The following is a 15,064-nucleotide window of genomic DNA, read 5'->3' as shown; positions in this document are numbered from 1 at the left end:
GCTTGGGTGTTGTCAGGGACAAATAGGATTTCCCCAGAAATGCAGTAAAGGGGTTTTGGGTCAGATCTGCAAACTCAAGAGAGTTCTGGAGGAAAAAAAGAAAAGACCTTTGGGCAAGAAAGGAATAATGGAGGCATGATTTTTTAGGCAGGGAACTGTTTCAGACAGCAGAACCAGCCAACCTTGGACAAAGCCATGTCAGGAAGAAAGAGGAGCTCTCTGAGAGGGTGACCACAGCCCACAGGAGGAGGTGGTGGGTTTCTTACCATTCCATCAGCCCCAAGGGAGTCACACATGAAGATATTTTATGGCTACATTTCATAACTCCTTCTCCCAAGCAAGTTCCTATGCCCCAAGGTGCTTGGTGCTAAGCCTTACAGAAAGGACTTTATGACTTAGTCAGGGCTTGTAAAACTTTCTGTAATGCAAAAGCAAGAGCAATGCTGTTTTGAACCCCTCCAGCACCTCTGTGTCTGCTCAGACTTTTAATTAACCATCTCTGAAAATGTAACTGTGAATCTGGAGTGCCACAGGGCTGGAAGTTCGGAACAAATGATTGACGAGGCCAAAGACGATTAACTGCTGGTACCAGAGCCCTTGCTAGTTGCAGCACAGGTCCTAAAGGTTGGACACCACTGCCCAGAGTGAGCAGAGAACCACTGCTGCAGGACTGCTGGTCCACCAAAAACTCTTCTAATGTGGGACAGAAATAGAGGAGCATGGAGGACACCCATTGGCGATGCTCCAAGGGATGGCATGGCATCATCAGCTGTGAGATATTTATGGGTCCAAGATCTGTCTGGCTGGTGCTCCACTGCTGGAGACATGGAAATATGCTCCCCCTTCCTTAACTTCAAGAGAAAAACAGTAGACTCATGGGAAGTAAGTGATCCAGACTGCAATTTCTCTTCTACCCAAGTGCTGATCATGTTCTCCTCTGTGCCTGTGTCCCTTCCCTGGAAAAGATTTGTGAGTTATTATGGATTTCCTTGCTCTATTTTCTATGGTATGCCGCACTCCTGAACATCATTTATGACCTGTTGGAGAGGAACTCTGAGGAGAAGGACCTGGGGGTCCTGGTAGATGACAGGTTGGCCATGAGCCAGCAGTGCGCCCCAGGGGCTAAGAGGACAAATGAGATCCTGGGGTGCATCAAGAAGAGCACGGCCAGCAGGTCAAAGGAGATGATCCTCCCCCTCTGCTCTGCCCTGGTCAGGCCCCACCTGGACTGTTGTGTCCAGTTCTGGGCTCCCTGGTATAAAAAAGACAGGGATCTCCTGGAGAGAGTCCAGAGGAGGGACATGGAGATGATGAAAGGCCTGGAGCATCGCCCCTGTGAGGAAAGGCTGAGTGAGCTGGGGCTGTTCAGCCTGGAGAGAAGAAGCCTGAGAGGGGATCTGATCAATGGTTATCAATATCTGAAGGGTGGGATGCAGGGGGAAATGGCCAGCCCCTTTTCAGTTGTCTATGGGGACAGGACAAGGGGCGATGGCCTCAAGTTGGAGCACAGGGAGTTCCACACCAAGCTGGGGAAGAGCTTCTTCCCGGTGCAGGTGAGGGAGCCCTGGGACAGGCTGCCCAGGGGGGTGTGGAGTCTCCTTCTCTGGAGATATTCCAGCCCTGTCTGGACACCGACCTGTGTGACCTGTCCTAGGGAGCTGCTTTGGCAGGGGGGTTGGACCCGATGGGCTCTGGAGGTCCCTTCCAACCCCTACAGTTCTGTGATCACACTGGAGAGCTACCTTGCAGTGCTGAGACAAACCCACTCTTTCACCCATGCTTTTGTTCAAAATCAGATTCTTTTCATGCCTCTGTATCTCACAAAGTTTTTAATATCCAAGACTGATGAGACAATTTATTTAGATGTTACATGAATCCTTCCTCAGCCATTTCTCCTCTCCACATTAAGCCTACCAAAACCCCAAAGTAATTTGAGTCTGAAACAGCTGGGACCTTGCAACTTATAGCTATGCATGTTCTTTACATTAAATCATTGATCCTCAGAGAAGCCATCGTTTAAATTAAAACAAATGGTCAACCAAGGAGACTTGTAGGAACATTAACGTCTCCTGGTCCTTTGCAGGAACTACAATGGACAGAGGTTACAATCCAGCCATGGTTATTGAATATCGTTTAAGGTCTGTCCCCTGGTAGTGCTGTCTGGAGATGGTTTAGCCTCTTGCCCATGCTGTTCATTGAAAATTAAAGAGCTTTTATTCATTATCTGGTGGATCCCAGCAGGTCCAGGGAGGGGATCCTGCCCCTCTACTCCGCTTTCATGAGACCTCATCTGGAATGCTGTGTCCAGTTCTGGAGTCCCCAACGTAAGAAGGACATTGAACTGTGAGAACAGGTCCAAAGGAGGCAACAAAGACGATTAGAGGACTGGAGGACCTCTACTATGAAGCCAGGCTGAGACAGTTGGGCTGGTTCAGACTGGAGAAGAGAAGGGAGACCTTATAGTGGCCTTCCAGTTCCTGAAGGTGCCTATAAGAAACTTGGGGAGGGATTTTTTGGGAGGGCATGGAGTGATAGGATGAGGGGGAATGGGTTTAACTTAGAAGTGGGTAGATTTAGATTGAATATTAGGAAGAAATTCTTCACTCTGAGGGGGGTGAGGCCCTGGCACAGGGTGCCCAGAGAGGCTGTGGAAGCCCCATCCCTGGAAGTGTTCAAGGCCAGGTTGGATGGGGCTCTGCGCAACCTGGTCTAGTGAGGGTGTCCCTGCCCATGGCAGGGGTTGGAACTAGATGGGCTTTGAGGTCCCTTCCAACCCATTCTGTGACTCTGTGCTACTCACCCCCCACCCCTGACCCCACTATACCCACCTGAGGGGAACCATTGATGACCCTCAATAGTTGCTGGGCACCTACAGAGGATGGTTCAGAGCACTTCTGTGGGGAAAGACAATGCCTACACTTCCCCTCTGCAGAGCGGCGCTTCCTCCAGGGAGGATACAGGAACAAGAATGGCAGATCAGAGTCTCCACAACATCCCTACAGAGACCCCCTAATTTCCAAGGCTGATTTTAGAAATAACTTTTCTGCTCTGTAAGGTTTAAATTAGATATTAGGGGGAAGTTTTTTACAGAGAGAGTGGTGAGGTGCTGCAACAGGCTGCCCAGAGAGGGGGTGGGTGCCCCATCCCTGGGGGTGTTCAAGGCCAGGTTGGATGGGGCCCTGAGCAACCTTGTGTAGCTCCAGGCCTGGAGGTTGGTGGCCCTGCCTGTGGCAGGGGGGCTGGAACTGTGTGATCCTTGGGGTCCCTTCTAACCCAGACCATTCTATGATTCTCTGATTCTATGATTCTAATGGATGCAAAGCATTAATTTCCCCTGCATTATTAATGAGCCCAGTTGAAGCATAAACCAGCTTCATGCGGAAAGCGAGTGCCCTACTTTCAGGAAAATAAAAAGGCGCCCATTAACAAAGGGAGTTAAAACCAAACAACCATCTCAGGAAGACAGAATGCCTGGGAGGGAACATGCACCAGGTTTAATGAAGGCATCCATCTTTATTTATTTATTTTTTATAATGGTGTCTCTGCAGCAGAGTGATTTTTGGCTTTTTTACAGACTTGAAAGGATATTGTTGTTGTTGTTGTTTTTAATAATACTGTCCTAAATAACCAGGCTTATAGCAAGCATCACAGTTTGCAATGCCAGTGTTTTGCTGGGATCTTGTAGCCTGCCTTGTGTCTTTCCCTCTGAAAAGTATGGAAGAACACAACAAGGCTCCCCAGGTCAAGAAGGACAGGGAGCTCCTGGAGAGGGGACAGCAAAGGGCTGTGGAGATGCTGAGGGCACCAGAACATCTCTCTGATGCAGAGAGGCTGAGGGACTCGGGGCTGTTCAGCTCGGACAAGAGAAGACTGAGGGGGATCTTCTCAGTGCTGACAAACCCTCAAGGGGTGGGCTCAGGAGGACAGGTCGCTGTGTTCAGGGGTGCTCAGGGACAGGATAAGGGGCCATGGGTACAGGACAGGGTAAGGGGCCATGGGTACAAACTGGAGCAGAGCAAGTTCCCCCTAACCCTGAGGAGGAACTTCTTTGCTGGGAGGGTGGCAGAGCCCTGGGCCAGGCTGCCCAGAGAGCTTGGGGAGTCTCCCTCAATCTCTGGAGCCATCCCAACCCCGTGATCCTGGGCGCTGTCCTGTGCAGCCTGCTGGAGGGGACCCTGCTCTGGCAGGGGTGGGACTGGGTGATCTCCAGAGGTCCTTTCCAACCCTCACCAGTCTGGGAGTCTGTTGAATCACGCAAGGCAAAAACAAGGCAGAAACATTTCAATGAATCAGGATGGAAAGAAGTTAATTCCCTTGCCTGATGCAGGGCTCTCTGGGCTGAGCTTTGCAACCAGGGCAGTAGCTGGCTGTTACCTATGCCTTGGGAAGGGCTGTTTTAAAATAAACTGGTGGAGAATCTACCATCTTTTTTGTGCTCAAACATTAGCAAATATTCACCAGATACCTGAAACTGGGAGAAGGAATCAAGATTGGTTCCAGTTACCATTTTCCCTTCCTCACTGCTGCAGGAGCTGCATGGATCACGGTGACTCTAGGGTTCTCCAAGCTACTCTCCATGTTCCCTTACGCTTCTTTGATCGAGGCAATTACAAAGTTTGAGTCACTGAACCATTTAATTTCCCATGTGGTTCCCAGTATCTTGGGAACCGCAAGGTCAACAGAAGAGCATGAGCATCACTGACTTTCAGTGTGGTGTCAGAGACTACAGAGTGAGTGTTTGGAGGGCATCAAGGACAAAAGTAGACGGTATTTAAGTAGCAGGTATTTGAAAGCTTGACTTTGAAAATTAACCACCACCAACACACTTCACTAGGGTGAACCACACCAAGGGCAGGAGCAGAGGGCACTCTTTATCTTTGCTCGGTGGTTATCTCTTGCTAAGATTATGCAAGGAAGCCAATCAAGACTTAGGAGGTTTGGGACAAAAGACATAACCAAAGAATGCTCATCAAAGAAACACCTTTAGGGTGGACAAGATAAGGTGCTCAAACTGGTACAGAACAGTTTCTTTCAAGACTGACAGCTTGCTTTCACTTACATCCTACAAGTTCCAAAATCACAAGCAAAGGATTTGCACCCTTTTCAACCTCTATTCCAACATTAAGGACCCCACTAGCCTGGTTCACCTACCTAAGGAGAATCAGCTATCCAAGCAGATGAAACACTGGTTTGTGATTGCTTTTTTAGTGATCTTGAAGGATAGCTGCCAGCAGGTACCACCCCCCTACAAGCCCGGGAGGTTTGAAAGAGCGAGGGGGGATGCTTTTTGTAGCATCAATTCTCCTGGGAACATACAGCATCTCTTTCTGCAGTGAGGAGGCTAAAGAATCATAGGGGTTGGAAGGGACCTTGACAGCTCAGGGGGTCCAACCACCTGCCAAAGCAGCTCCCTAGGACAGGTTGCACAGGTCGGTGTCCAGACGGGGCTGGAATATCTCCAGAGAAGGACACTCCACACCCCCCTGGGCAGCCTGTCCCAGGGCTCCCTCACCCTCACTGGGAAGAAGTTCTTCAGCATATTAGTGCGGAACTTCCTGTGCTCCATCTTGCAGCCATTGCCCCTTGTCCTGTCTCCACAGACCACTGAAAAGGGGCTGGCCATTTCCCCCTCATCCCACACTTAAAATATTTATAAACATTAATAAGGTCCCCTTCTCAGGCTTCTTTTCTCCAGGCTGAACAGCCCCAGCTCATTCAGCCTTTCCTCATAGGGGAGATGCTCCAGGCCCTTAATCATCTTTGTAGCCTCCTCTGGACTCTCTCCAGGAGATCCCTGTCTTTTTTTGTACCAGGGAGCCCAGAACTGGACACAATGCCTTAAAAATCCGTTTAGAAAGAGTCTGCTGTTTCAGAATCAGAGAGTTGAAAAAGAAAGCTGATCGCCTCTGATTCTCAGTGCGTTTGATGGACAGTGTGAACCCCAGCAGCATGTCCTTCTCTGCGGCGGGGTTATTTCCAGCATCCTGCATGACAGCAGTTGATTCAATTTGAGTAAACGCTCTCTGTACTGATACAGACGACTGGTTTTAACTCAGCCACTGACCCACACTATTACTGTAACTAAATTCCATTTAACACAGTCAAGGATGCTGCCCGCTTCAGTCGCATGTACCCACTGCTGGAATATTTCTGACCTCAACAGGCTGGAGAGCTGGGCAGGGAGAAACCAGATGAGGTTCAACAAAAGCAAATGTAGAGACTTGCACCTGGGAAGGAACAACCGCTTGAATCAGTACAGGCTGGGGGCGAGCTGTTGGAGAGGAGCTTTGCGGAGAAGGACCTGGGGGTCCTGGTGGGTGACAGGGTGGCCATGAGCCAGCAGTGTGCCCTGGGCGCTAAGAGAGCCAATGGGATCCTGGGGTGCATCAGGAGGAGCATTGCCAGCAGGTCAAAGGAAGTGATCCTCCCCCTCTGCTCTGCCCTGGTCAGGCCCCACCTGGAGTGTTGTGTCCAGTTCTGGGCTCCCTGGTATAAAAAAGACAGGGATCTCCTGGAGAGAGTCCAGAGGAGGGACACAGAGATGATTAAGGGCCTGGAGCATCTCCCCTGTGAAGGAAAGGCTGAGTGAGCTGGGGCTGTTCAGTCTGGAGAAAAGACTAAGGGCGGGACCTTATTAACGTTTATAAATATCTTAAGTATGGGATGCAGGGGGAATCAGCCAGCCCCCTTTTCAGTGGTCTGTGGAGACAGGACAAGGGGCAATGGCTGCAAGTTGGAGCACAGGAAGTTCCGCACCAACATGTGGAAGAACTTTTACACAGTGAGGGTGACAGAGCACTGGAATAGGCTGCCCAGGGAGGTGGTGGAGTCTCCTTCTCTGGAGATATTCCAGACCTGTCTGGATGCCGACATGTGCAATATGAGCTAGGGACCCTGCTTTGGCAGGAGGTTGGACCCGAGGATCTCTGGAGGTCCCTTCCAACCCCTACAATTCTGTGATTCTGTGATTTTATGGAGTTTATTTTGCATTAGTCACCTCTCAAAAATTCTTAACTTTTCTCATTTAGGTCTGTTTTCCATAAAGAAGTGACCACTGACAGTGGGTGCAATGCTGAGAGGTCAAAAGTGGTGAAGCCTGCTCCTGCTTTCCGGAGATATTAAAGTGGTATCTTGCCTGCAGCAGAATCAGGATCTTAAAAACCAAAATTCAATAAAAATTGGCCGGGAGTTGCAAGTAACTTGGAAAAGCTTCTAAATTTAAAAAAGATATGAGCAAGGATTGCCTCTGTAGCCTTTGCTCTACCTCTAAAGATGATGTTGATCGATGCTGTCCTCACTTACAGCATCACGCGGGCTTTTTTTCCCCTCCTCTAACTGGCTCCAGAGCTGAAGGTCTGAGCATAGCCGAGTCCATGAAAGCATCTTTCCTCCTGGATGCACACAGAACAAGCTGAGGGCTCTGAACCATGCCTCCTCTGAGATAAATCTCCAAATAGTGGGGGGAAAAAAAGATCCTGCCATGATATTAAATTGCCTGGGTTTCAGGAGATTGTTTATAGGGAGGGTGGAGGTTTCTGCACAGGAAGAGTTGGGTTGAGGAGCACCAGTTTTAATCTTCGTTACTTCCTTACTAATTTTAATGCCTAGCTGTGTTGCATTATGGGCTGGAAGAGTTTTTTTCCTCAATGCAAACTGATCTGTCAACCTTCTGGACAATAGAAAATTACTAAAAACATTTCTAAGAATCATCAAGAGAGAAATTGTCCCCCATCGCTTACTCTCTACAACCTCCTTTCAGGCATATAACTACCTGACAGGAGGGTGCAGAGAGGTGGGCAATGGTCTCTTCAGCCAGGGGACAGGAGATGGGACAAGGGGAAATGGGCTCAAGCTGTGCCAGAGCAGGGTCAGCTCAGATGGGAGGGAAAAGTTCTTCCCTGAAAGAGTTGTGGGGCTGTGGAACAGGCTGCCCAGGGAGTGTGTCGAGTCCCTGCCCCTGGGTGTGTTTAACAGCAGGGGAGATGAGGTACTTAGGGATATGGTTTAGCATAGGACAGGAATGGTTGGACTTGATCTTAAAGGTCTTTTCCAACCTTGTCATTTTGTGATTCTGTGAAATGAAATGTCAACATTGAGATGGGTGCAAGGGCTTTCTTGCTTGAGCATTAAGCTGTATAACAAAGAAAACTCAGGCAAGGCAGACCAACAATGATCAGAGGAGGTTTGATTTTTTAATTTTTTTTAGAGAAAGCAAGTCGGTAAAGATTAGGATTGCACTTCAGAAGGGAGCTTCTGGGGACTGAACAAAAGCCTGGCTGGCACAAAGAAGATTGACCAGGGCTTTCATTTTTTTTTCCCCTTTCACATCATGCAAATCTAAAGTAACAGAGAGTTATTTGCATTGCTTTAAAAAAAAAATAAATCAGGAACTCAAGCCTTAATTAATCTGCAGAACTGCTTGCTGGAAAGTATTGTAACGAAGAAATACAGCAAGAATCAAAGCGTGGGGGTGGTTAAGCATCTTTAATGAAAGAGAGGACACCCACAGCCACAACCACCAGGACAAAGGTAGGGAAAAATCAAAGGCTTTGTGGTTTTGGGCTTATAAAAGCCATCGACTAACAAGGTTTGGGGCAGATTATTCCCTGCTAAAGAATAAGGAGGAAAATTCTGAAGCACAATCTGGCTGTTTTCAGGGAGGAGAGACCAGGGAGGATGGATAACATGGCTCTTGCTGAACATGGGGTCTCTGTTCTGCTGGGTGGAGGACACAGGCTGTGGATGCTGTTGAAGGAATGATGGGGCTCAAGAAGGGGCTTGGTGCTGCCCACCTGTATGAACCCCAATGGCCAGAGTTATCCCTGTATTTCCCTGCTCCCTCCTTGTCTTTCTGACCATTGCCTTGCTGTCAGGGTTGGGACATCCACTTCTTTCACGTCTTTGTTGTGAGTGCAAGTACCTCTTTGTTCAAGAGGAAGCTCGTCCTCCAGCTCACTCCACTCAATTCCTACTCTCCTAACCTCTACCAAAAAAGCAATTCCATAGATCATGATCCTAGTCCTCTCCTTCTCCAAGGGTATCTTGAAGATGTATCAGAGTTACTTGTGATAGCATCCACCAACTCCCTTTGGGTTCATTCATGAGTATGAATGACATGCCAGGCAGGATTAATCTCAAGCTCTCTTCACAGGACAGACAGGCATCCATGGGGAGTCTGTGCCCAAAGATGGGCTCTCTGGGAAGGCTTGTCTTGGTCTCCATTGAATACAGAGGGACCTGGGATGGAAGGGTTAGAGACCTAAAGGTCTATACAGCTAAAGGGAACCAAATCCTGGTGGACATCAGGTTGACCATGAGCCAGCAATATGCTCTTGGGCCAAGAAAGCCAATGGTATCCTAAGGGATATCAAGAGAAGTGTGGGCAGCAGGTCAGGGAGGTTCTCCTGCCCCCCTGCCCTGCCCGGAGGATGCCTCATCGGGAATACTGTGTGCAGTGCTGGGTTCCCCCAGTTAAGAAGGACAGGAACCTACTGCAGAGGGTATCATAAAAGGCTCCAGAGATTCTGAGGGCACCAGAACACCTCTCTGACCCAGAGAGGCTGAGGGACTCAGGGGCTGTTCACCCTGAAGACGAGAAGACTGAGGGGGATCTTCTCAGTGCTGAGAAATCCTTGAGGGGTGGGCTCAGGACAGGTCAGTCTGTGTTCAAGGGTGCCCAGGGACAGGATAAGGGGCCAGGGGCACAAACTGGAGCAGAGCAAGTTCCAACTAACCCTGATGAGGAACTTCTTTGCTGGGAGGGTGGCAGAGCCCTGGGCCAGGCTGCCCAGAGAGCTTGGGGAGTCTCCCTCCATCTCTGGAGCCACCCCAACCCTGTGATCCTGGACACTGCCGTGTGCAGCCTGCTGGAGGGGACCCTGCTCTGGCAGGGGTGGAACTGGATGATATCCAGAGATCCCTTCCTACCCCAACCAGTCTGGGATTCGGTAAAATCTTCCCTAAATGTGGCAATTGCAGCAGCTGTTTAAAAGAGTTGAAAATTTCCTAGGGTTTTTTTTTTTTTCTCTTTTTCTTGTTTAGAATTTGGAAAATGAAACTGAGCTAAAATAAAACCTTTCCAGGGGAATGTGTGTTTTCCATCAAAAGAAAAGTGTTCTGTTTGCACATCAGCACAGCTTCTCTGGGGGTTGCTTCGATTTGCTTTATAACATGAACTCCAGCCTACCACTGATGGCAATTGAGATGTAAAAGAAGCAAGACAGATCCCACAAAAAATTCCTCATTCTGTAACAAATTGATGGTCCCTCTCACTTGGGTGTCCCCTTGGCCACAAGGGGCCACTCAATGGTGGAGCTCCTGCCTACGCAAGGCACAGGCAGTGCCTGAGGACAGGTGACATTTTATGATGTCCAGGGATTTACATCCCTGGCTGAGCAGGGAGGACGTTGCCAGCCTCTGGCAGGACAAGCCACTGATAAATTTGTGGGGTTGGGTTGTTTTTTTAAAATCACAGAATCACAGAGCCGTAGGGGTTGGAAGGGACCTCCAGAGCCCATCGGGTCCAACCCCCCTGCCAAAGCAGCTCCCTAGGACAGGTCACACAGGTCGGTGTCCAGACGGGGCTGGAATATCTCCAGAGAAGGAGACTCCACACCCCCCTGGGCAGCCTGTCCCAGGGCTCCCTCACCCTCACCGGGAAGAAGCTCTTCCCCAGATTGGTGTGGAACTCCCTGTGCTCCAACTTGAGGCCATCGCCCCTTGTCCTGTCCCCACAGACACTGAGAAGAGGCTGGCCATGTCCCCCTGTGTCCCACCCTTCAGATATTGATAACCATTGATCAGATCCCCTCTCAGGCTGCTTCTCTCCAGGCTGAACAGCCCCAGCTCACTCAGCCTTTCCTCATAGGGGAGATGCTCCAGGACTTTCATCATCTCCATGTCCCTTTGCTGGACTCTCTCCAGGAGATCCCTGTCTTTTTTATCCCAGGGAGCCCAGAACTGGACACAACACTCCAGGTGGGGCCTGACCTGGGCAGAGCAGAGGGGAAGGATCACCTCTTTTGAACTGCTGGCCATTCTCCTGGAGCTCTTCTCATTTTAATCTTTCAGCCTTGTATCCTTCAGGGGAATTTGAGGGTGGCCAGCACACATCTAGAGGAACAAAACTTGTTTCATATTACACGCCAATATTTTTAATGGGAAGAAAGGCAGTTAAAGACCCTACCAGAAGTACATAAAACCAAACAAAACACAACAGATTCCTTATGGAGTCATCCACCATAAACGCCTTTATTTAATAACCTTGCAAAATATCAGTGAATTTAAACTGTGATGTGAAAAAGACAGAACCAAAACTTTTTTTGGCAATGAATGCCACCTTGATCAGCCTTGGAAAGCTCCCGAGCCTGGGGATCCACTAAATTTACAGCAACCAGGAGAGTGAAAAACTAGGCAATGGAGAGGAGAAAGAGTTTAGCAAGACCACCACAAGTGAGGGCAAATCATATGAAGAGTGACTGAGGGAGCTGGGGGTGTTGAGCCTGGAGAAGAGGAGGCTGAGGGAAGACCTTCTCAGCGCCTCCACTGACCTGACAGGAGGGTGCAGAGAGGTGGGCGATGGTCTCTTCAGCCAGGGGACAGGAGATGGGACAAGGGGAAATGGGCTCAAGCTGCTCCAGGGCAGGGTCAGCTCAGATGGGAGGGAAAAGTTCTTCCCTGCAAGAGTTGTGGGGCTGTGGAACAGGCTGCCCAGGGAGGGGACTGAGTCTCTGCCCCTGGGTGTGTTTAACAGATGGGGAGATGAGGTACTGAGAGATCTGGGTCAGAACAGGACAGGAACGGTTGGACTTGATGAGCTTAAAGGTCTTTTCCAACTTTGGGATTCTGTGATTCTGTGACAAGACCGCATCCCTTAAAGGAAACACTCTGACAATGTGGTACAGCCTAAAAACCCCACAGCTAATAAATAATGTTCTGACCCCAGACTGGTTTGGGTTGGAAGAGCCCTCAAAGACCCCACCAGTCCCACTCCCTGCCATGGGCAGGGACACTGCCTACCAACCCAGATAGACATAGATGAGGTCACCCCTCAGTCTCCTCTTCTCCAGGCTCAAGAGGCCCAGCTCCCTCAGCCTCTCCTCATCAGGAAGGTGTTCCACTCCCTTCATCATCTTGGTGACTCTGCACTGGGCTCTTTCAAGGAGTTCTGTGTCCTTCTTGAGCTGAGGGGCCCAGAACTGGCTCCAATATTCCAGGTGGGATCTCACCAGGGCAGAGCAGAGGGGGAGAAGGACCTCTCTTGACCTACTAACCACTCCTTTCTTATACAGCCCAGGATGCCATTGGCCTTCTTTGCCACAAGGCCACATTGCTGGTCATGGTCATTCTGCTGTCCCCCAGGATCCCCAGGTCCCTCTTCCCTATGCTGCTCTCCAACAGGCCAGTCCCCAATTGATACTGGTACCTGGGGACAGTGAAGATACATCATGTGAGATCTAGACACTAAACAGTACATGGTTGGTGACATTTCTGCATCTGTGACAAATCAGAAGAGGAGGACGAGCAGAGGGAAGGGGAAGGCAACCTTGGGCAGGCAGCATGCAGTATTGAGAAAATATTAAAAGCCACCAATGCACAAGGTATTACAGCGACACAGAACTCATGGGATTAGGATTAAGATGTAACTCCTGGCTCAAAAGTACTTTGCACCATGGACAAATAATCCCAACAGAGGACATGAAGTCAGGAAGGGGAGAGCTTAACACAGTCACAGAACCATAGGGGTTGGAAGGGACCTTGACAGCTCATGGGGTCCAACCCCCTGCCAAAGCAGCCTCCCTAGGACAGGTCACACAGGTCGGTGTCCAGACAGGGCTGGAATATCTCCAGAGAAGGAGACTCCACACCCCCCTGGGCAGCCTGTCCCAGGGCTCCCTCACCCTCACCGGGAAGAAGCTCTTCCCCAGATTGGTGCGGAACTTCCTGTGCTCCAACTGGCAGCCACTGCCCCTTGTCCTGTCTCCACAGAGCACTGAAAAGGGGCTGGCCATTTCCCCCTGCATCCCATACTTAAGATATTTATAAACATTAATAAGGTCCCTTTCCCTGGAAAGTATTTGCTGTCAAACAGATGGAAACTGATGGCTTTGGTAGACCAAGCAGCAAGAGGTAAATCCTCCTGCATGCTTCAACATGCCCGATCTCATCTCCATGCATGGATTTTACCTGGGGCGTAGCCGGGGCTGCTGGTTGGATACATGTTTGGGTTGTAGGCTGGGGCAGCGGTGGGATAGCCTGTTGGATAACCTGCAATGAGAAGAAAAGAGAGACATTATGCTTTTGTCAATGTTGAGAGAGGAGGCTGGCACCCCTGGAAAGCAATAAATAACCCATGTGAGCGCAGATGCTGTCGGCAGAGCTGAGAGGTAAAGCACAGATGTATTCTCAGTTGGCCAAGGTATAGTAAGGACTAGGAATGTGCTCTACACGTGACATCATCAATATTTCATCTTTCTTCCCCTAGAAAATGAGGGCAGGAACCAGAATGCGGGAATGTTCAATGTGCTCGGAAGAAAACCACTGTGAAAGCTAAAGGAAGGAAGGTTTAAATTAGGTATTAGGGGGAAGTTTTTTCCAGAGAGAGTTGTGAGGGGTTGGAATAGGCTGCCCAGAGAGGGGGTGGATGACTGTATGTTCTTGAACACCTGGAGGTGTTCAAGGCCAGGTTGGATGGGGCCCTGGGCAACCCTGTGTAGCTCCAGGCCTGGAGGTTGGTGGCCCTGCCTCTGGCAGGGGGGTTGTAACTGTGTGATCCTTGGGGTCCCTTCTAACCCAGACCAGACTGTGATTCTATGATTCTATGAAAATACACATGGTGAATGCAGGATTCAGCTAAGAGAAGCCACCAGCACACCTATATTTGAAAGGTTTCTCTTCCTTAGCTGCTTACAGCCACTGTAGCTTGATCATTGGAGCACCTGGCACCCTAACAGCAGCACTCAGCACCCAGCCTGCATCCTCGATGCTCAGCACTTCCATCAACCAGAGCTTATTGCTAAAGGGAAGGTAGAGAGGTTGCACGAAAACATGCCAGACCTTATATTCACTCATGGCTGCACAACTGCTGTCCCTGGGAGGACCGAATTACCTGCCAGGCCACCTGGAAGGACTAAGCGTGGCAGCTCGTACCCTTTGAAGCCTCACGAGGTTTTAATGGGCTCTTTAGAAAAGGTTGCAGAGCATCTTCAATTTTCATTATCTTCACTTGGATCGGTCATAGGGAGTTCAGGGGAAATCATCATTTAAGCAGTCAGTTACATGGAGGCTTGGAAATCACACTGTAGAGACCCTGGAGAAGAGGAGGCTGAGGGGAGACCTCATGGTGGTTGGTGGCTTCCTGCCAAGGGGAGTGAAAGGGCAGCGCTGATGTCTCCCCTCTCTTTGGGGACCAGGGCTGGAACCCGAGGGAACGGCGTGAAGCTGCACAGGGGAGGTTTAGGCTGGGTGTCAGGAAGAGGTTCTGTCCTGAGAGGGGGGTCGGGCGCTGGCACAGGCTCCACAGGGAAGGGGTCACAGCCCTGAGCTGGGCTGAGGTCAAGAAGCATCTGGCCGATGCGCTCAGTGCCCTGCTCTGACTTGACCTGTGTGGAGCCAGGGGCTGGACTCGATGGGCCTTGGGGGTCCCTTCCAGCTCAGGGGATTCTGTGATTTGATGATTCTCTGATTTTATGGCCCATATCCCTGTGAGCAGCCACACACAGTGCAGATGTCTAGCACCAAGAAGTGGTGCCAGAGAAGTTCTTGTCTTCCATGAAGACCACAGCTGACAACCTCCACACCTCAGTCTGCTCGAATTTCCTTTTGTCTACTGCACTACCTCCATTTCTTGGAAGCCTTCCCAAAAGAAAACAGTAACACTTGAATAACTCCATCCCTTCTTACGTGCTCCTGCGTAAATCCCTACGACAGACCGAACGGGACATGTTAATCTTCCTTTGCTGGCAAAGAGTTTGGCTTTGCCATGCTTCACTGCCACGGCAGTTGCCCCACTTTATCTGTGCATCTCGTTGGCCATCATCCCAGAGCAGAGCCAACCCAACAGCAG

The 15,064-nt window shown here is 49.9% G+C and overlaps 1 protein-coding gene across 1 annotated transcript in view; it reads right to left on the bottom strand.

The window, feature by feature from the left end:
• Nucleotides 1-15,064, bottom strand: part of FAM168A (family with sequence similarity 168 member A) — a 179,677-nt gene that overhangs the window by 15,570 nt on the left and 149,043 nt on the right. The window contains exon 3 of the mRNA XM_084280231.1: nucleotides 13,186-13,266. Within this exon, the coding sequence (XP_084136357.1) occupies nucleotides 13,186-13,266 (81 nt within the window). The remainder of the gene's footprint in view (nucleotides 1-13,185; nucleotides 13,267-15,064) is intronic.

Source organism: Gallinula chloropus (assembly GCF_964237585.1).
Source record: "Gallinula chloropus genome assembly, chromosome: 1".
Classification (NCBI taxonomy): Eukaryota; Metazoa; Chordata; class Aves; order Gruiformes; family Rallidae; genus Gallinula; species Gallinula chloropus.
The sequence above is the reverse complement of the archived record's forward strand: the minus strand, read 5'-3'. Positions and strand labels throughout refer to the sequence as shown.